Genomic DNA, 22,150 nt, shown 5'->3' on the forward strand with positions numbered 1-22,150 from the left:
AGAGGGGAACAAAAAAAGTCATAAATATTTGCTGGCACACTGTTGTAATAGTCTGAGTTCTTTAAAGATTTTCTACTGCATGATGAATAATAAACTTTGATTTTTTTTCTATTGTAAAAAACCATCATAAATAGCAATTGTGTCAGTTTGTTTACACTTTGAGATGCAAGTGTCTCAAGAGATTGATAAAGTTTTGCAAGGGGTTAAAGTCAACACAACAAAACATAAGCAAGTTACTCTAAGAGTATGAGCTAAAAAATGATCTTTGATCTTAGAGAGTTACATAATCTACTTAGTTATGAAATTTGATGATAATTTTAAAAGAAGAAATACTCACCATGCCCAGGTTCATACTGGTTCACAGTCAACTGATCAGGTTTATGTCTAATGAAACCTTTCTCCAGCCATTTCTCCAAAATGCTATCACAAATCTCAGGAAGACCTGAAGTAATAAGCCAGTCAGAGAAAGACAAGTATCACATGATCTCACTTACTTGTGGAATATAATTAACAAAATAAGGTTATGAACAAAATTGACCCAGAGACACAGAAGCAGGGTTTAGACTGATAAACTTCAGAGGAGGATGGAGGGGAGGGAAGAGATAAACCAAAGAACTTATGCATATAAGCATAACCAATGGACATAGACAACAATGCTGAGGGTGGGAGGTGGGAACAGGAGGAGGGTGTCAATGGGGGAAAAAGGAGAAACATCTGTAACAAAAATAAATAAATTAAATAAATAAAAGTGAAATATATCACAGTATTTACTTTGCATATTTTACCCAAGAATAAAAAATAGTCCCTGTGATAAAAATCATATAGCTTTTAATTTAGTAATCAGACCCAAATATAATATAAACCCACAAGCAAAGCAAAATATAAAGAAAACCTTCCTAAGAATTTCTTAAAGTTATTGTATTGATTTTACTAAATTGAACATCCAAAAATAACAATTTTGCTAACTATAACTTTGGTATTTTATAAAACAGCAATAAAATTACAACATTCACTATATTCTATACTGGGAATTAAACTGATCACTTTCTTTTAATTTTAAACTATTTAATTTATTTTAAATCTAATTATCTTAAATGACTTCTCTTAAAAAAAGAAAAAACAACAACAACACTTTTCAAAGTGGAACTAACTTATTTTCACTGGAGTCATAAGTATTATTTCATGAGAGAAGGAAACCCTTAAGTAAGACCAAAGTCATAAAAATACAGATAAATTAAACTCAACAAATTTGACAATCATTAGAAAAAACTGGTAAGGGATATGAAAAAGAATTCACAGGAAAAGAAATACAAATGGTCAACCTCAATACTAATCAGGTAATCATGAAGTTAAAAATTTTACAATTATCACATGTCAGTCAGGGTAGGGGAAAGGATGCACACATGGTAAGAACATGGCACAGTTGTTTTAGGGGACAATCTGTCAGCCTATTAACATTATGACACAATTCCAATTTACTAATCTCCCTTTAGAAACTCTTGCTTGGTGCATAAAGAGGCATGTACAAAGGTTTTCACTGAAGCACTACTTGTAAAAGTTAAAAACTAGAAATAATTTAAATGTCTATCAAAAGGGAACTAACTGAAAAAACCTATTATTATTATTCAATAAAATGAAACACTACATAAGGTCTCCAAGACATATACAGGGACAAGAACAAGTTGGAGTAATAAATGTAATATATGAATATATAACTTATACAATATAATACTACATATTAACAACTATACCCTCTTACATTTGGATGTAAACTCATTCTGTAAAGGTTTGGAATAATATATACTAAACTGTCAACATACTACTTCGAAGAAGAAGTATGGAAGTACGAATAGTGTTCAAAAGAAACTTTAGCTTTATCTGTATGATTAAAGGTTTTTAACACAAAATTGTACTATTTAGCTAATTTAAATGTTTTAAGTTTAATCAACTGTTTTGAAAGTTTACCTAAAAATGACAAATGAAATACCCTCAACTATGATATACTTCCAATATCTTTTCTTTTGAAGTAGCATTTATTATTACTTACCCCCAGGTAATGGCTTATCTTTATCTACATTGTTATTCTCATAATGGAATTCATAACCAAAATGCTTTACTCTTCTGTGTTTTAAAGATTTTTGAACTGTATGAATAGAAGAAAATAAACTATTTGGGTAAAAAAAGAATTTCATTCTTTCATGTATTTCAAAGTCAACATTATGCGTAAGGATTACTTTAATAATGATAACTTTTGTTAACTGCTAAATTATTGTCTTTAATAAAATCAACCATTCTACCTCATACCTGCTGTTATTTTAAGTCTAAAATTGTAACAAACACTTAAAGAATTTCACCCAATCAGTACATGTTTGGCCACTCACAAGACTGCTAATGATATGGAAAGAGTCAGAGAAACCAATTTGAAAATATTTCCAGGAGGCTCTTACTACATGATGATGGTATGGCAGAGGGAATCTGCTTTGCGGAGGAGACATCAAATAAGAAAATATATGTAAAAGGGCGTATAAATGTTAGGTCTACAAATGTTGGCTAACCAGTATTAATAAGCTTAGAATTTTAAATTAATAGCTATATAAATTTTATTATTACTGCTACTAAAATTTGTTGGTATGACTTGCCTAACATTGGATCCAAGCTACTTTAAGTAATTTTGAGGAAATATCAGAGTTTTAATAAACCAAAGGGGGAGAAGAAAAGAAGAATCAGTAACAGCATTTTGCAGACACTTTTAAAAATAAAATTTTAAAGGTTTTACTTACAATTTTCTTGGTTTGTATCTTCTGTCCAGTTAACACTTTCCAAAAGCAGTTTCTCTTCCTCAGAAGAAATAATTTCTTCCACCACTTTGAGGCCTGGAGGTAAGGCCTGAAGCCCCAACTCTTTCCACTGTACTGTGGGAAACCAAATTAAAATAGTCATAATACAAAACTTCAAGTTCCTATATACAAATAACACTGTCCAATAGCCATCTACCAGTTCATGAAACTCCCAATCCTCATTTTATGAAATAAGAATGCCAAAAGGCATGCCATATTAAAAGGGCAAAACAAAGACCAAGTAAAAAATTACAATATATTTTATCATAATTACCAACAGCAAATAGAATAGTATTAACTTAAATATTCTGTTTGAACACAATTTTGGGTCATTTTTTAAATCTCACTAAGAAACAAAGTTTTACAGTTTTGGTCAAGATGGCAGCATATGTAAATGTGGTACTCTGACACAACTAAATGAGAATTACAACTAAACTACAGAACAACCATCAATTAGAACTGCCTGAATCTAGCTGAACAGAAGTCCTACCACTAAGGATATAAAGAAGAAGCCATATCGACACTGGTAGGAGGGGCAGAGACATGGAATGGGCTGGTCCCACATCCACATGTGGCGGATAAAAATCAGGAGGAATAGAGGTCCCCTCTGAGGAGTGAGGAATCCCACCTCCATGCCAGGCCCCCAGTCCAGGGTTCCAGTGCCAGGAAGAGAATGCCCCATAACTTCTGTCTGTGAAAATCAGTGGGGATTGTGGCTGAGTGAGAGAGAGTGCTTCTAGAGTCCCAGGTGTTCCTCTTATAGGGCCTACTCATGGACTTACTCAGACTCCCTTACTCTGAGCTCCAGTGCTGGGGCAGCAGTACAAAAGGCACCAGAGCCATATGGGAAGGAACTGAATTATCTGGCAACAGGGAGAGAGCTGGAGGGGCAGCCTCCTCTCAGGCAGATGCTACTGTTCCTTTTCTGAGCCTTCGCCCCACAGAGTCAGCAGGCCTGAGTCTCCATCAACCTGGCAAACATTGTTCACCCTACCCTGAGGATTCTCTGAGACCCCACCCCACCAACTTGCTGGCCCATCCAAGCCCTTTCTAGTGTTTTTTTCCATACAAATGGCCCGTCTTGGCTCATGCTCCAGATTGTCCTAAAATCTCTCAAACAAGCAGCATTTGACCTCGGTGCACCCAGTACCTCTTGCTAAGGGACCCCAGGCATGACAAAGTGGCAGCTGGCCTTGGTTAACAGCTTCATTCTACTGGGCACCTCCAAACCAGCACAAGTAGCAGCCATCTGCAGATCTCTCTATAGCTCATGCCAGAAGGCCCCAAAGCCAGAACACCCGGTGGACACCTTCAGACCACATTGAAGTCAACCACCTGGATGAGCAACACACTCAAGATGCAGATTCAGCACGCACCAGAGCCCTGCTGAAGTATGTCCTACTCTTTGAGGTGGGCCCCTGCATAACTGATCCTCCATGGTGGTTGAAGCTAAATACCTCCCATTGATGTGTCAATAGCAATAAAGGCTCAACTACAACAGAAGGGTATACACGGCCCACACAGAGGGTGCATCTGGAGTGCCCAGCTTGGATGATGTAGGAGGCTGTGCCACTGGACCCTATAGGACACCTACTACATAAGACCACTCTGCCAAGCCCAGGAGAAGTAGCAGCTCTACCTAATACACAGAAACAAACACAGCAAAGCTGCCTAAATGAGGAGACAAAGAAACATGTCCCAAATGAAACAACAGAATAAAACTCCAGAAAAAGAACTGAGACAAGCAATCTACCAGAGGCAGAGTTCAAAACACTAGTTATAAGGATGTTCAATGAACTTAGGGGAAGAGTAGATAAACTTAGTGAGAACTTCAACTAAGAGCTACAAACATAAAAACGTAGATAGAAAACATAACAAAGGCTCTACCCAGTTTGGCTCTGTGGAGGAGCATCAGCCCAAGTCACAGGTTCGGTTCCAGTCAAGGGCACATACCTCAGTTGTGGTTCATCCCTAGCCCTGGTTGGGGTCGTGCCAGAGGCAACCACTCAATGTGCCCGTTTTACATAAATGTTTCTCTCTCTCTCTCTTTCTCCCTTTTCCTCCCTCTCTCCCTCCCTCCCACTCTATCTGAAGATAAATAGAAAAATATTCTCAGGTGAGGATTTAAAAAAAGAAAGAAAACATAAGAACCAGGCAGAAATAAAAAATACATTAACTGAAATGAGGGATACATTACAGGGAATCAACAGTGGAATAACTGAAACAGAGGATCAAATCAGAGATTTGAAAGATAAGGAAGCAGAAAACATCCAATCAGAACAGCAAAAAGAAAAACAGAATCCAAAAAAATGAGGGTAGTTAAAGGAGTCTCTAGGACAACTTCAAGTATATTAACATTTGCATCTTGGGGATGCCAGAAGGAGAACAGATAGAACAAGTAATTGAAAACCTATGTGAAAAAATAATGACAGAAAACTTCCCTAACCTGGTGAAGGAAATAGACATACAAGTACAGGAAATCCAGAGCATCCCAAACAAAATGAACCCAAAGAGGCCCACATCAAGACACATCATAATTAAAATGCCAAAGGTTAAAGACAAAGAGAGAATCTAAATGCAGCAAGAGAAAAAGCAGTTAGTTACCTATAAGAGAGCTCCCAGTAGATTGTCAGCTAACTTCTCAACAGAAACATTGCAAGCCAGAAGAGATTGGCAAGAAATATTTAAAGTGATGAAAAGCAAGGACCTACAACCAAGATTATTTTACCCAGTAAAGCTATCATTTAAAAATCAAAGGACAATAAAGAACTTCCCAGACAAGAAAAAAAACTAAAGGAGTTCATTACCACCAAACCTGTATCACATGAAATGTTAGAGTCTTCTTTAAGAAGAAAAAAAATTTATTAAAAATATGAATATACAGTGGAGTAAGGACAGCCTCTTTAATAAATGGTGCTGGGAAAATTGGACAGCTACTTGCAAAAAAATGAAACTAGACCATCAACTTACACCCTACACGAGAATAAACTCAAAATGGATAAAAGACTTAAATGTAACTCATGAATCCATAAAAATCCTAGAGGAGACTGTGGGCAACAAAATTTCAGACATCATACGCAGCAGAATTTTTACTGACACATCACCTAAGGCAATAGAAACAAAGGAGAAAATAAACACGTGGGACTACATCAAACTCAAAAGCTTCTGCACAGCGAAAGATACAATCATCAAAACAGAAAGTCTACCCACTGTATGGGAGAGCATAATTGCCAATGATATATCAGACAAGGGGTTAATTTCCAATACATATAGAGTGCTCATACAACTCCACAAAAGGAAGACAAAGAATCCAATTAAAAAATGGGCAGAGGAACTGAATAGACACCTCTCTAAACAGGATATACAAATGGCTAAGAAACATATGAAGAAATGCTCATCATCACTAATCATCAGAGAGATGCAAATTAAAACAACAATGAGGTATCACCTCACACCTGTCAGAATGGCCGCCATCAAAAAATCATCAAACAACAAGTGTTGGCGAGGGTGTGGAGAAAAGGGGACGCTAGTACACTGCTGGTGGGAATGCAGACTGGTGAAGCCACTATGGAAAACAATATGGTGTTACCTCAAAAAATTAAAAATTGAACTGCCATTTGACCCAGTGATCCCACTTCTAGGAATATATCCTAAGAAGCCTGAAACACCAACCAGAAAGAATACACGTACCCCCATGTTTGTAGCAGCACTATATACAATAGCTAAGATCTGGAAACAGCCCAAGTGTCCATCAGTAGACAAATGGATAAAAAAGCTGTGGTACATATACACAATGGAGTACTACGCAGCTGTAAGAAAGAAAGACCTCTTATCCTTTGAGACTACATGGAGGGACCTGGAAAGTATCATCCTAAGTGAAACAAGCCAAACAGAGAAAGACAAGTTTCATATGATCTCACTTATTTGTGGAATATAATGAACATAACAGTCTGAGGAAGGGGGTAGTCCCAGAGATGCGGAAGTGGGATACAGACTGACAATCCCCTAAATAGGGGGGTGGTGGGGAAGAGATAAACCACAGAATTTATATGCATGTATGCATGTATGCATGAACAGTGGACATGGACAACAAACTGGGGAAAGGGCAGGGAGGGAGGAGGAGGAGGGAATCAGTGGGGGGGGGGGGCGGAAGGAGAAACATCTGTAACAACAATTAATTAATAAAAAATAAATAAATTTAAAAAAATATGAATAATCAAATGGCAGTAAATACATATCTATCAACAATTAAATGCAAATGGATTAAATGTTCCAATCAAAAGACATATAGAGACTGAATGAATAATAAAACAAGACCTTTACACATGCTATCTATAAGAGACTCAGTTCAGATTGAAAGACACATACAAACTGAAAGTAAATGGATGGAAAAAGATATTTCATGAAAATGGAAACAAGCAAGCAAAAAAAAAAAAAAGCTGGGATAGCAATATATATACCAGACAAAATACACTTTAAAACAAAGGCTATAACAAGAGACAAAGAAGGACCCAGCACACTTCTGGGTATTTATCCGAAGAAACACAAAACACTAAATTAAAAAGACATATACATCCATATGCTCATTGCAGCATTATTTATAATAGCTCAGATAAGGAAGGAATGTAAGTATCCATTAATAGATGAATGGAAAGAAGCGATGCATATACACAAAAGAATACGACTCAGCCATTAAAAAGAAATCTTGCCATTTGCAACAACATGGATGGACCTAGAGGGTATTGTGCCTAGTGAAATAAGTCAGAGAAAGTCAAATGCCAGATGATTTCCCTTATCTCTGGAATCTAAAAAACAAATAAATGAATAAACAGATGGCAAACAGATGCATAGATACAGAGAACATTTTGACAGTTGCCAGATGGGAGAGAGTGGGGGGATGGGTGAAAAAAGGTGAAAGGATTAAGAAGTACACCTTGGTAGTTACAGTATAGTCATGGGGATGTAAAGTACAGCATGAAGAATATAGTCAATAATATTATAATAATTGTGTACGATGTCAGACGGGTACTAGATTTATATGGGGTATTCACTTAATAAGTTATATAAATGTCTAATCACTGTGTTATACCCCTGAAAGTGATATAACATTATACATCAACTGCAATTGAAAAATAAAAAATTATTTAAAGTAGAAAAAAAAAGAAATAAGGTTTCTCATAATATCTACAGTATGCCCTCTATAAACAAGTCAGATTGTCTATACATACTGAAATTCCCACTTAGGTATGAAAAATAAGCTCAACCAAAAGCAAGAACTAGTTTTAAAAAGATACCTGAATAATAATACCTTTTTCCACAAAATTCAAGTACAGAATGATCTTTTGTCCTAAATCATCCACTATTTTTTGTCCATTGAGGGTAGCATAGGCTTTCTTGGAGTCTTCTATAGTTTTGTATGTTACAAATGAGTAGGGTTTATTAGGTGGCATTAGGAGGGCATCCACCTGTCCAAGTTTCTCTAACACCGGGAGCAGTTGGTTTCTACTCATACCATTACCCAAACCACCATTGGCAACAACCAGGACCTTAAAAAAGAAATTAAAAAAAGAAAGTTAACATGAACAACTGCTATCAAGTTGTTTATTTTTAAAGAATATTTTTAAATAAGACAAAATAAGATTGTTTTAAAATAAGATTTCTACAAAGGTATTACAAAAGAAAAAAGTTTCCTTATAGTGGTTATTTAGTTTTTTAATTTCATACAAAGTATCTAAATCCATTTACTAAATATTTGAGGATGAAAAAGTACTCCTATGTTGTAAACAACATTGATTTTTTTTTTTTTTTATCCTCATCCAAGGACATTTTTCCATTTTTGTTCAGATAGAGTGGAAGGGAGAGAGAGGGAGAGGAAGAGAGAGAGAGAGAAACATCGATGTGAATGGGACACATCGACTGGTTGCCTCCCACATGACCGCAACCAGGGCCGAAACGAACCACAACCGAGGTACGTGCCCCTGATCAGAATCAAACCCGCAACTCATTGGTCCACGGGCCGATGCTCCAACTGCTAAGCCAAACCAGCCAGGGCAATAATATTGATTTTTAAATAGTCTTTTCAGTAAAACATTCATTTCTTAATCACCTACAAACAAATTAAAGGATAACATTCATTGTTCATAAATATAATTTACCATAATGAAATAGAAAGAGGAAGGAGGAAGAAGGAAGAAGGAGTTACTGATACTTGCTTTTTGCCCGACACTGGTGATATGCTTTAACCTACTTAATCTTCCTTAACATGATCTTCACAACAATTCTATAAAATGGGTGATACAGGTTAAAATAGTGATTGGGAGGAGCTGGACTTCAAACTTATTTCTGTTTACAAAATTCACACTTTTAGTATCACCAATACATAGTGTTTACTAAAAACTAAAGGTAGTGGCTCAAAGAAAAACCTATTACAGATTCTGTTGAATATAAAATGGGGAAATCTTCCTCTGTGCCTGAGTAATTCATTCATTTTGTAAATATATTTTTTTCCTTTTTTTAGTTTCATGCTTACTTCCTGTCATTTATAGTCCTGCACTAAATTTTATCCAAGGAATTCTGATAATTATAGCCTAGTGCCCTTCTAGTTTTGGTACTTGAAAAAACATTCTACATAGTGTTAAAATCTTTAATTTATGATTCACTACTCCTAAAAATTTTGTAGCATAACAAAAGTAAAGCATTTATGACCTACTCTCATCAGTTTCATCATTTATACCAGATATTAGGCAAATTTCTGAAAAGTGTCAATAGTAAATATTTTAGGCTCCACGGGTCATATAAGACTCTGTCTGTCACCTTGTCTTGTGGCAGATTTAAAAATGTAAAACTCACTCTTACCTCACAAGCCAGATTTGACCTAAGGACAGTAGTTAGCCAGTACCTAATTTATACTAAACTGGAGATTAGAACATAATGTACTAGTTTCACATATACAAAATTAGAATATCTAAAACCTTGTTTTAAAAGTATATAATAGAATTGTTATAAAATTGAATAATAAGAAAAGTAAAGCTCTGTTCTTTCATGTGACAGCCAATACTTTATATATGCAGTATACATATATACCTAATAAACAAAAACAGTAATACAATACTATAAAATATGGTGTAAAATTTAGCCTGAGATGGCTTACCCTGGACCTCATTCAGTGAGGTTTATAAATTAAAGTAGCAAAATAATTTGGTTATATGCAGCCATAGTTACAAAAACATTTCCATATTTGCAAATCTAAGAAACTGCTAAGGTTTTATAAATGGACAGGGTCCACTGAGTAACTGAGAAAGATGGTGAGGTGTGACTTGAAGAATACTAGTGATTCTCAAGAGATGCTGTCTAAGTGATTTGCAGGCAATTCTAAAGACAAACCACAAAAAGTAAGTTCAGTGGAGGGTGGAAGGAAGGAACTTATTCCCTATTATATGTGAGTTATACAATATGATTAAATATAATAATTGGTTTTTTTATAATTTTCAACCAAGCAATTTTTCCAATATATGAAGTAGAAAATTCAGAGGTTTTTTTTTTTGGTTAATCCTCACCCGAGGATATTTTCCATTGAATTTTAGATAGAGTGGAAGGGGAGTGGGGGGAGGAGAGATAGAGACATCGATGTGAGAGACACATCGATAAGTTGCCTCCCATCCCACATGGCCCCAGGACCAGGGATCGAACCTGCAACCCAGGTAGGTACCCCAACCGGGAATCGAACCCATGACCTTTCGGTCTGAGTGCTGACGCTCTCAATGCTCAGCCAAACTGGTCAGAGCAGAAACTTTTTTTTAAGTTATTGTCAGTCCTGATAAGTTGAGGATCACTGCTCTAGAAAAATTTCACAATGGCTACAAATTTTCACAAAGGCACCTATATATATAAGAGCATTTGTTCTCCCCTGGACAGATAATATATAATTTGAGGTCCTTCTATAATTTTATTCCTTTCTCTTAAAAATATTGTGGAGAAAAATATCAAGCCTAAATAACATGACATTTTGGAAGCCACAGAGGTAAGAGTAAAGCTTCTAGCAATCTACAGAAAAGACAGGTCCAATAAAAAAAATACCAGCTTCACAGGTAGCAAAGAAACAGAGCCAATTTCTTCTTTTACCACTTCTCTTCATGACCCATGTAAGGAAAATAAAGCAAATTACACTTGGGAAGAAATGAGAATAAGGTATGTCAGTATAATCTTCCAAATGCTGCACAGCTTCAGTGGCTCGTGGCAGAAAGTGTACGCAGGCATGTTAACCCTAACCTATCTATCCCAACCTTTTTAAAGATATTTGGCTTAAATTCTACCAAGTCTTTAATATGTAACAAAATCTAAATGAGGGCATTTTACCTGCTAAATTTCACTCTCCCTCGAAAGAGTACTCATTCCTAAACTATGATGCAGCACAGAAGATAGCATACGTATGATATAATGGAAAGGTATTGGTCTGAGAGTCAAGAGACCTAACTTTGAATCCCAGCTTCACCTTCTCAATTGTTTGTCTTTGACCCTTGGCTAAATGATAGCTAAGCTTCCTTCCTACTCTTATCCTATATCATAAGAATACAATATATTCATATGGCACTCTAATGACTAATTAGTACTATCATATACATGTTCTCTTTAGAATCTAACAATCCAATGGGATAAAAAAAAGTATGCAATACTATGTCCTTACAAATGATGAAAGCTGGGGTCAAAGGATGCTGTTCATGTCAAATAAGTGGAGAATCTAAGAGTCACACACATACATATATAAACACACACACACATATATATACACATATATATAATTTAATTATTACCATAAGATAATGAAAAGGCTTTGTAAATAAAATCTAATAAATAAAAATTATTTTATAATTTTATAATGAAATTATAATTATTTTATAATGAAAATAGTTTACAATACAGATGGTTAGGAATAAAAGAAAGAAGACTACAAAAGATCTAGCTTTAGGTTCAGTCACCTAATATCAGTGAATATATCACAACCTCTCAAAACAGTTTTCTCATAAGAGTTTTTAGGGAATTAAATATAATAATGAATATAAGAATGCTTTACAAACTGTAAACAGTTGTACAGTTAATACATACCCACAACTTTCTCTTCTTCAACCAACACAATCAAGAAAAATTCAAACTACACTAAGGCTATGTCAAAAAATACAAAGTTAGCAGGTCCTAACATGTATATTTAATACAGATGTAATACATGACTGAACAAGAACAGCCACCTTCTCTGAGCAATTACTAACAAATGTTACTCTAACACATTAACATGGCAATACATTCACATTCAAATGATAATAATAGTTTTAGGTCACCTGAGTGGCATAGGATACTGTTTCAATGCCTTCATGTCTCAGCAAAGTATGCCTGGCTTTAATCTGTTTCCTTAAGAACTTCTTCTCAGTTTTATTGAGTTTGCAATTACTTTGATGGTTGCTATCCATGGCAATACTGAAAAAAAAAAGTACAAAATAACTACCTTAAGAGTCCTAAAAGGACAGTCATAATGATGCTATTCATATACTGTATAGTTTATAAACATTTCTATGCAACAATTTTTTTAAATGCTGACTTGACCTTTTACAAACCAAGAGAAGTGAGAACAAACAGATATGTGGACAATAAAGAAATACTTAAGAAGGTAACAAAGAAGCAAGAATATCTAACAGCATCTCTTGAGGTTCTACAAAATGTTCCAGAACTCTAGCTCTATTAAGTGAGCTACCTTGCCATAGGGGATATATCCCTTTACTTAAGAAGTTCTAAGTAAAATGTGCCACAAAAATTTCACAAACATAACGTTAGGAAAAAAAAAAAGAAGAACAAAAACAAAAATTTCACAGAATAATATACAGTATGATTCCATTTACATAAAATTCAAAACCTAAAAGTAAGGCATATATTGTTTAGAAATATATATACCAAAAGGCAAAGAAAAGCATGGAAATGATAAACACAAAGTTCAGGAAACAATATGAAAGGGACATATGAAGTCATCAACAGTATTTCTTAAGCTAGTTAGTGTTAACAGAAAAGAGAATGAGGTTAGGAAGTTTTAGGAGTCATCATTAGAAAGGAAGGGGATGGCTAAATAGATATTTTTAACATTGCACTAATTATAATGATTTATTCTAATGTTTCTCCCCTTCCACTGGACTATGAACTGTTTGAAAACAGGGATTAAACTGTATTTTTTTTGTTTGTTTCCCCTAAGCCTCCTATAGTGCTATAACACAGTATAACGGTGTTTAGGGGTCCAGGTTCTAGGTTTAAATCTCAGCTCTACTACTTAAGCGGATCCTGTGTAAGTTAATTATTTATTTTTGTGCTAACATTTATTCACCCATAAAATAGAAATAACAGTGCCTATTCTTGTCACGTAACTCCATCCAAACCCTGGACTAAAAAATTTGACCAAACTCTAATGTGGTTTCCAGCAGCATAAAGCCATGTCCCTAGGATGACCCCAGCTACTCATTAAAATGCCTGCCTGAGAAAACTCAAAATGCTATCAGGACATTTTACCATTTATTCTAACAACATCCGGTCAGGAGGTCCCTGATCTCCCTTTCTTAGGGCACTTACTAAAAAGGGCTTATAATTGTAAATATGTATCTCTTGCAACACAGAAGTGTCTCTGAGAGCCATTCCTTTGACATATAATCATCAGGAAGGATAGGACCTGTCTCCCAGTCTCTGTGGCAGAATCGAATTCAAACTTTGATAATTGCCAGTAGCAAACACAGCTGGCCTAGCTACATTTGCACTGACAGACCTTTTGCATATTTTCACTTCTCTGACTCTACTGAGCAACCCATTCTACCCCTCCCCATTCTCCCTTAAAACACCCAAATCAATTCTGCACAAATCAAAATGAATTTGTGCTCTTTCTGTCAATAGTTACTAAATAAAATGTTTTCACTGCTTTACATAATGTCTGGCTGTGTTAATATTTGACACTATCTCATAACTTTGCTAAAGGGATTAAATACATATATTACTAAATCGCTGTCAATTTCCAGAAGAACCAGATCAGAATGGTTTAAGAAGAAAAGGTGAGAACCTTCAAAGAAACTATCTTATTGCTATTCTATTCCAAGGTCATCATCTTTGGAATGGCATCTTTGCAGTATGCAATAGAGAACAAGGGATGAGTGCACACCGAATTTTTTTCTTAGTATGTCACATGAGCAAAAACTACAAAGTGGAAGAAATGAGAAAGATGTTGCACATATCTTTTTTAAAGTCTGACATTAAGAGTCCACCACCAGCAGATGGAACCTCATAATCACATTTCTATCATTCCTTTGCCTTCACCTTCTCTCAGTCATGCAATGTCATTATTATATGTGAAGAAACAAGTCCTGATAGCTCTGGAGGCTCATTTGTTCCCCATTCCAGTGACTTGCTATGCACTGGCCCAGCAAGTCTGAGTCACCTCAACAAGGAACAGGCTGATAGCAGTTGCTGAGGTCTCGAGGTGCTCCCTTTATAAAAAAGCTACTTTCCTGGCCAAGGAATTTCTACTATTGCACAAAGGCTTGGATGGTCCTTGCCATGTTAGAGGAGTATTATGGGATGTTACAGGAGGTCATTACCATGCAAGGCAAATCTAATCACGCCCAGCCTAAGCACACTCTCTATAGCATAACAAGAGTTTAGAGATCACTCCTGGTAGTAAGTTTAAACCCAATATATCTAATTGGATATTGTCCTCTGTGGTAATAGCAGTGTGTTCATACCCACCCTGAAAAACAGAATGCCTATAATAAACCAAGCACTATAGACAAACATTTCTGTGCTTATATATAAATTACACTTAACAGCAAAGATTAGAAAGAACTTAAATTCCTGTCAAATGAGGCCTGATTATGAAGTACAGCACAGATATACAGGGTATACATATAAATCTCTAGAACATACAAGAAATTAGTGATATGGGTTGCCTCCAGGAAGGGGAAATGGGTAGACTGGTATAACAATGAAAGGGAGCTTTCCTCTTTTGTAACTTTTGAATTTAGTAGCTATTCAAATTGCATTACCTATTAAATTTTTTTAAATTTTGAAATAATTAGAAAAATTGACCCCATCATTTTTACATCACCCCATTTTAATTCTTTGAACACCTACATTATATTTTTATGCCTTCATTAATTTGTTTATTCTCCATCTTCTTCCTCTAATTTACTACAAAGCAAGCTCTATGAAAATAGAAATTTTGTCTGGACTGCTTACCTTGTAGCACTTAGCACCTAGAACATGATCTAGCATCTAGTGAACGTTTATTGAGTAAACCTAAACTTATTAAACTTACTAACCCTGCCATCTGACTTCTAAAACTTCTTCAGAATTCTGAGTTCGGTGGCCTTCTTCAATGTTTTCAGTAAACTTGGTGTGTGCATCCCTATCTCCGTAGTTGTTACATTGTGGTATAATTACCTGTTGGTGTGTTGCGCTCACACCAAAGGCTGTCATCTACTTGAGGGTGGAGACTTGAGTGCCTGGCGCCCTCAGTAGGTATGTGTTACCTGAAATCAAAACCAAAGGCTTGATGACACTGGCCCGAGGGTCTCTGAGGTCACTCAAATAAGGGCACAGAAACTTTCGGCTATGTGAGTTACCACACCTCTAGCAATGCCTCTTCTTCACTGTATCCGCACTGGTCAGAAAACCAAGAAGCGCCGAACTAATACTCCCCAGGCTGCAACCGCCATTTCCCAAAGAAAACAGACTGACACAGACACCACGTGAGCATAGCACCAAACACAAACGCTCGCCCTTCGAACACTGACCGGACCACCCCAAGGAACAACCCTCTGCCCAGGGACCGCACCAAAGTAACCCTAGGGACATCGCTCCTCTCCCTAGGTTCTCCGCTCAGCTTGGTGAGGCCGACATAGACATGAACAGGCAAACAAGACAAGGCGACGATTTGCGATCATCATGCCCGCCAGTAAGAAGTACCACAAACCTCCGCTTCGGCTCTGGCAGGGTTCTCGTCACCCGGGGCTTCCTTCTTCGCTAGGCTCTCCAACCTACGTCAGAAAGCTGCGGCGGGTACCCGCACACCCCATCACCTGGGCGCAGCCATGTTGGAGAAGGCTGCACTACATTTCCCATGAGTCTGTGGGGCCACGAAGGGCGCTCCCACAATGCCCCTCGCCTCCCAGAGAACCGGATCAAGTCTTCCTCTGCCAGGAGTTTTTGACCAGTAAATCTTTCTCCGTTACGGTGGACTGTCTGTGATGATGGAAATGTTTTGTATTATCAATTGTCCAATATGGTAGCCATAGGTACATGTGGCTTTTGAGCATTTCAAGTATGGCTAGTACAGCTAAGGAACTAAAGTTAGAGTTTTTAAAATTTCAAATAGCTGCCTGTGGCTAGTGACTACCAAACTGAACCATATAAAATATCCCCTTATCTCCTATTGACCAAATTCAATTAGTTCATTTCTTGAAGGTACTTGAGGGTACTGAAGCTTTTAAAACTTATAAAATTCTTAGCCACCTTGAAACGTCTCTCTCTGCTTTCTTTACACATTTTGATCACTCATTTTCAGAGTTTTTCACCAGCTTCCTTCCTCTTTCCACAATTAAATGCAGTGGATGCTTCAGGTTTTGTGTTTGACCATTTTCTCTTATTCTGCAATCTTTCCCTGTGTCCCTCCTGGAGTTTTAATGAGATTAGTGAATCATTTCCTAATCTTTATTTTCAGGCCTGACTTCCCTTTCTTCAGTCCAGACTTCCATTTAGGAGGCAGTTTGGTTTAGGGAAAATAATATGGGCATTAGAGTATGACCTGAAGTAAAAACTGCACAACAGCATTTACCTTTGGGGATTGAAGTGATAAGTAACATAAAGTAGCAATTAAATAGTTGTTCATTTCTTTTACTAGGATTCTGCTCTTGAGTTACAGGCCCCAGTTTCCAACAATCTGCTACCTATCCTTGCCTCCGTGTTCTTAGAAAAAAGTGGATATGTGTAAAACTTTGCATGCAATCATTTTTATACAGGCCTTTTTCTTTTCTCTCGAAGAAGATGTCTCCCTGAAGCAATTTTCAATTACATTAAGATCATGTTTTATTCATTATATAACTCCAGCTTCCTCCATAGTCTTGTAATACTAGGAATTCAATAAATGTTGAACTGAAAAGAAACTTAGTTTGAAGATAGAATTTAACTTCACTTGTGCCAAAAGCTTTACATGATGATCTATAATAATTTTTGAAAGGTATTATATGCTGACCTAATGATACTTTCCTTAGTAAAGCCCTATGTGACTAGTGCAGGGTTGGCAAGATTTTTCTACAAAGAACCAGATAATATTTTCAGCTTTGTGGCCACATATGGTCTCTGGTCACATACTCTGTTTTGGTTTTCTTTTTTAAAATAACCCTTTAAAAATGTGAAGAGCTTTCTTAGCTCCCTTGGCTTATGCCAGCACCATTTGTCTCATGGGCTATAGTTTACTGATCCCTGGACCCTCTTCCAGGACTCTGTAATCCTTAGCACAGTCTCAAGGTGAAGCTAAGATTAGCACCACCACTGAAGATATTTATTATGAATTACAGTATAATTGAGTTTAATCAGATTAGCTAACACTACATTTTAAAGCATGGAAAAGTTGAGGTCTGCCCCAAAGTAGATAGAGATCCAGAAATTAAGGCTAGGAGCATCATATCATTTAGAATTGCTTTTAGTTGCCAGTGACAGAAAACTGGTCTGATTGCTTAAATAAATAGCTATTTTCCCTCAAATGACAAGCTATCAAGCAACAGTAATCACTGGCCATGGTTCTGCTATTCTGCTATTGAAAAATGACATCAAGAACCCTAGTGCTTTCTAGTCCCCTGCTCCACCATCCTTGGTATTTTAACTTTTTATCCTCATTCTTTTTTTAATTTATTTTTTAATTTTTTAATTTTTTTTTTTTTTTATCTTCACTTGAGGACATTTTTCCATTTTTTGTTCAGATAGAGTGTGAGGGAGAGAGAGGAAGAGAGAGAGAGAAACATCGACGTGAAAGGGACACATTGAGTGGCTATCACCCACACAACCCAACCAGGGCCGGGGACAAACTGCAACCAAGGTACGTGCCCTGAGCCGGAAACGAACCCGGGTCTCTCTGGACCGCAGGTCAACGCTCTAACCGCTGAGCCAAACCGGCCAGGGCTATCCTCATTCTTGATGTCTCCTGATTATGAAGTGGCTGTTGCCACTCCAGACATCTTATCCCCACAATAGCATCTCTAGCTGGGAAAAAACAGCAGAGTCTCCATTTTTTCATCCAAGAAATGAAGCTCCTGATGGACACCCACCCTTGTTACTTTGATCACACATGGATTGCATACCATTATAGGCAGAAAAATGGGCCCCCAAAGATACCCACACTCTAATCCTTGAAACCTGTGAATATGCAAATATAATTAAGTCTGCAGACCTTAAATGTTCCAGGGGCATAGTACAACCACATGATTTCCTAAGAGCAGAACATTTACTCTGGCTGGAGCTAGAGAGATAAAGCAGGAGTCAGAAAGATTCCAAGTGTGAAGGATTCAACACACATATGGACTAATTATGCGAAGCTCATATGCGAAGACTAGAGAGAGGCTTCTATGAGCTAGGACCAGCCCCCAGCTGATAGCCAGCAAGGAAATGGGGACCTTGGTGTCCTGCAATCATAAAGAACTGGATTCTGCCAACAACCTGAATAAACTTGGAAACAGATCCTTCCCACAGCGTCTTGATAAGAGCCAGCCGACACCTTGATTCTGTCTATATGAAACTCAAAGCTGATAAACCAAGAGAGCCAACCCAAACTAATGACCAACAGAACTGTGAAATAATAAACTTGTTACAGCAGCAATAGAATGCTATTACAAATGCTTCCTCCAAACCAATCACTAGCTAAATGGAGTAGAATGACTCTGACTGCTTGCTTTAAGACAGTCAGATTAATTCCATGGAGCTGAGATGAGGCCTATTCCCTAGATCAAGACACTTTGATGGACTACACTGTATCTGAAGAAAAATAACTTTAGGGTTATATTAGCAAGAAAAATGGGATAATAGTTATTGGGTAGACAATAACAGGATGTTTCATAAGGGGATGAACACCAGGTGACTGGATGATCAGAACACAGTCTAGCTCAAACCCTAAGAAAGAGATGCTAGAAGGATGAGCATGCCCATAACTAATAAAGCACTCAGAGGTAGAATTCCAATAGGTATTTTATTTCTACTTCAAGATTCCTCTAATTTGGGGAGTAGATTTTTGTGTTAGAGCTGATTAGATGATCTTATCTTTTAATTACTTTATGGCTAAGACCTTATACTAAGAGCATCAGTTTTGCCATTTTCTATTGATCATTTGTACTTGAATTATTCATCTTCACCTGTAGGGAATTTAGAATTTTCTAACCTATTTGTCTATTTTGAAAAAAAAAATAGTTTTTTGATTATATAAGCATTTACCAAGCGCAAAAAATCATGGCTTGCTTGAAGCAAAGAAGGAGGGTGCCAGAGGCAGTTCCCCTGCCTGCACACTCCCACTCCACTCTTCTTTGTGATATGTGCCAATCAGACATGCAGACTTAATGAAGCCTCCAGTATACTAAATGTGAGTGGAGGCTAATTTACTTTAGATAAAACTATATATATAGAAGTTCCAATGTATTCTTCTGGTACCCAAGTTGTGCATACTGCACAGTAGAGGCCCCTGCACTAAGGCCTGTTTCTCAGAGGATGGTCCTTAGACAGCTGCATCAGAATCACTGGAGAACTTGTTAAAAACACAGAGTTTCACACCCCAGTAGACATGAGTCCACTAAAAGCAATTATAAATTGTAGTCGTTTACCTGAATCACAATGAATTATACTGTGAGTTTCAAAATCTCTAGGGCCAGGGCCCAGAAATTGGTATACTAAACAAACAACCCTGCTGTTTTTGCAAGTGTTCAACCATCGAAGAAAAATATTCTGTATTATTCATTAACATAGAGCGCTTTAAAAATCTGCCCCAGAGTAACAAACTGCCACATTCCTAATATATATGGGGTTATTATTTTAGGTGAAATGTTTTAATTTTATAAGATACAAGGGACCAATAAGCTAGAGGATACAGTGGTCAGATTATCAAATTATTAAAGAATGCATACACTTATGTCTCATAAAATTCTATTCATCAGCAGTCCCTATCCCATTTTATAGACAAAGCAACTGTGTCTTAAAAGACAAAGTGTATAAGATGTTTAAGTAGGAGATAGTTTTAAGAGTGATTTACAGTCATGTCTGTGTTCTCACATAAATAAAAAGGCTCTAGTATACAAGTTAAAACATATTCCCAACTACCCTTTAGTGAGGTATTAAAGTACTAAACGTTTAACATACATTTTTATCTAATCCTAACAAAACAACGCTAGGAGTCAATTTTACAAGTATGGAATCTGAGGATCTGAGAGGTCAAGCAACTTTTCCAGGATTGCTCAAGTAGTGACAGAGGGCAGAGTCCAACTCCAGGTCCCTCCTCTTTCCAACTGCACGCATTATGCTGAGGGACACCACTGCAGAGAAAATGTCTTATTTTGGAGGAATTCTGAAGTGTATACGAGTGTTATAAGACAAATATAGACATGGTAAACATGGAAAATGTTTTATGTAAATGGTTGCATCTTTTATAAAAGCAAGTATGTGCAAGAATAATTTACACAGTATAAGTTTTAAACCCTCACTAAAAATAATGTGTTTAGAATTTTAATCGAAAGTGTAGATGCTATATTATTAATTTTTTTAAAAAAGCAGCGTTCATTGTCTTGTGTTTTTCTTTTGTTCTAGCTTTCAGTGTCAGAAATAAAATGGGCTAATATCATGTTCTCACCTATTTGAAATCATGGCTTAGGGGACCAAGCAGTTAAAAGGAAGTTAACTACACCTATAATTTACTTTTTAACATCTCTGGAAAGCCTGTTGACACTCTCAAGATGAAGAATTAATAATTAATTAGCATTGATCATGGAACTCTGCATGAAATTTAACACACCATAATAGAAATAGATAGCTTTGAAAAATCATTTGAAACAAGGAACTGAATAAAGGTGAATTATTGAGATGGTGATACAGGTAGACCATGATCTCAAGTTAAAAAATATTTTCCATGTCTATGAAAATAATTGTTTGGGGTTTCTGAGTCGCTGATAGATTCCTTATGTCACCCCCTTTATTACAAATTCCTCCATAGTTTTAAATGCTCTCTCGGTCCAATAATATAAATGTTATTGTGACAGTAGCTTTGTGTTCATTGGTTCTAATCCAAGCCAAGGGGACTGGGGTGGGGTGAGGCAGTTAGACAAGCCTTAATTGAGAATTCAGGAAACAAAAGGTGTTAGGACTGGGGGTTTAGAACCTAAAGAAATACAGTAAGCTTATAGGCACATCCCTTTCAATGTAGTAGGAATCTTTGACAAGTAGGTGGCAGCAGTAGAAGCACGAACTTCCTCAAAAAAGCATCCAGGGCAAGTACAGATACTAGGAAATCAGCCAGCCTGCCAGAATCACCAACTGTGGCTGGCTGGCTGGCTGATGGGGAAGCCTTTGGAAGTGCCGCATCACTGAAGCGATCCCACTCTCCTTCAGATCAGAGTCCAAACAGGAGTCTAAAAACTAACAGTAATGGTTAGGAGTATTGAGCAGATGTTACCAGGCCTTAGTAACAAAGGGTCACACAGAAGTCAGTCCAGTTTATAACAAGAAAATCTAACGAGACATCACAGGATCTAAATAAAGCACTACAAATAAGACGCAGAAAGTTGAACAGGCTTTAAAAGAGACACGAGTCACAGAGCAAATAGCAATTGGATTGGGAACCAAAAATATTGACACAGTGGCCAGTGCCAAAGATCTAAGCTGGGCCCCTTGTTCTGTCAATTAATGAAGTAGTGGTAGGGAGCATATTGGCAGGCCTCCCTAGCAGGACTGGAGACTGGGCCAGGAAGTATTCTGGCAATGGAGAGCCATCATGTACTGGAAACAGTTCAGTCCTCAGGCCACAGTGAAGATGTCCACAAGAGCATAAATGGAATGATGTAGGTCACAAATGCCTCCTCCTTTTCCTTAGCTGCTAAAGTGAGCACAGTGATGAGGAATGAAAACAGGGTGTCAATTCGTTAGATAAGACAAGTCCAGTGAATGATTTTCCCAATATCTTAAGAGGTGGTTGGGGGGAGGAGTCAGACCTAATCACCACAAGGAGAGAGATTGCAGGAAGGAATCCACTCCTAGTACAATGCTTCACATCC

General features: G+C 37.0%; 1 protein-coding gene across 7 annotated transcripts in view; it reads right to left on the reverse strand.

Annotated features, from left to right (window-relative positions):
- ALKBH8 (alkB homolog 8, tRNA methyltransferase) overlaps positions 1-15,954 on the reverse strand; it is a 74,400-nt gene extending 58,446 nt beyond the window's left edge. For 5 of the 7 annotated variants that reach the window (XM_036257918.1, XM_036257917.1, XM_036257912.1 and 2 more), the window contains exons 1-7: positions 15,826-15,935; positions 15,294-15,382; positions 12,170-12,305; positions 8,146-8,383; positions 2,781-2,912; positions 2,048-2,143; positions 338-442 (exon numbers count right to left, since the gene is read on the reverse strand). In XM_036257918.1, coding sequence (XP_036113811.1) covers positions 338-442; positions 2,048-2,143; positions 2,781-2,912; positions 8,146-8,383; positions 12,170-12,298 — 700 coding nt within the window. In that variant the 5' untranslated portion in view covers positions 12,299-12,305; positions 15,294-15,382; positions 15,826-15,935. Of the gene's footprint in view, positions 1-337; positions 443-2,047; positions 2,144-2,780; positions 2,913-8,145; positions 8,384-12,169; positions 12,306-15,293; positions 15,383-15,825 lie in introns of all 7 variants that reach the window. The other 2 variants (XM_036257915.1, XM_036257914.1) reach the window with 2 other exon arrangements.
- Positions 15,955-22,150: the final 6,196 nt, after the last annotated feature.

Source organism: Molossus molossus, unplaced genomic scaffold, assembly GCF_014108415.1.
Source record: "Molossus molossus isolate mMolMol1 unplaced genomic scaffold, mMolMol1.p scaffold_m16_p_13, whole genome shotgun sequence".
In the NCBI taxonomy this organism is placed as follows: Eukaryota; Metazoa; Chordata; class Mammalia; order Chiroptera; family Molossidae; genus Molossus; species Molossus molossus.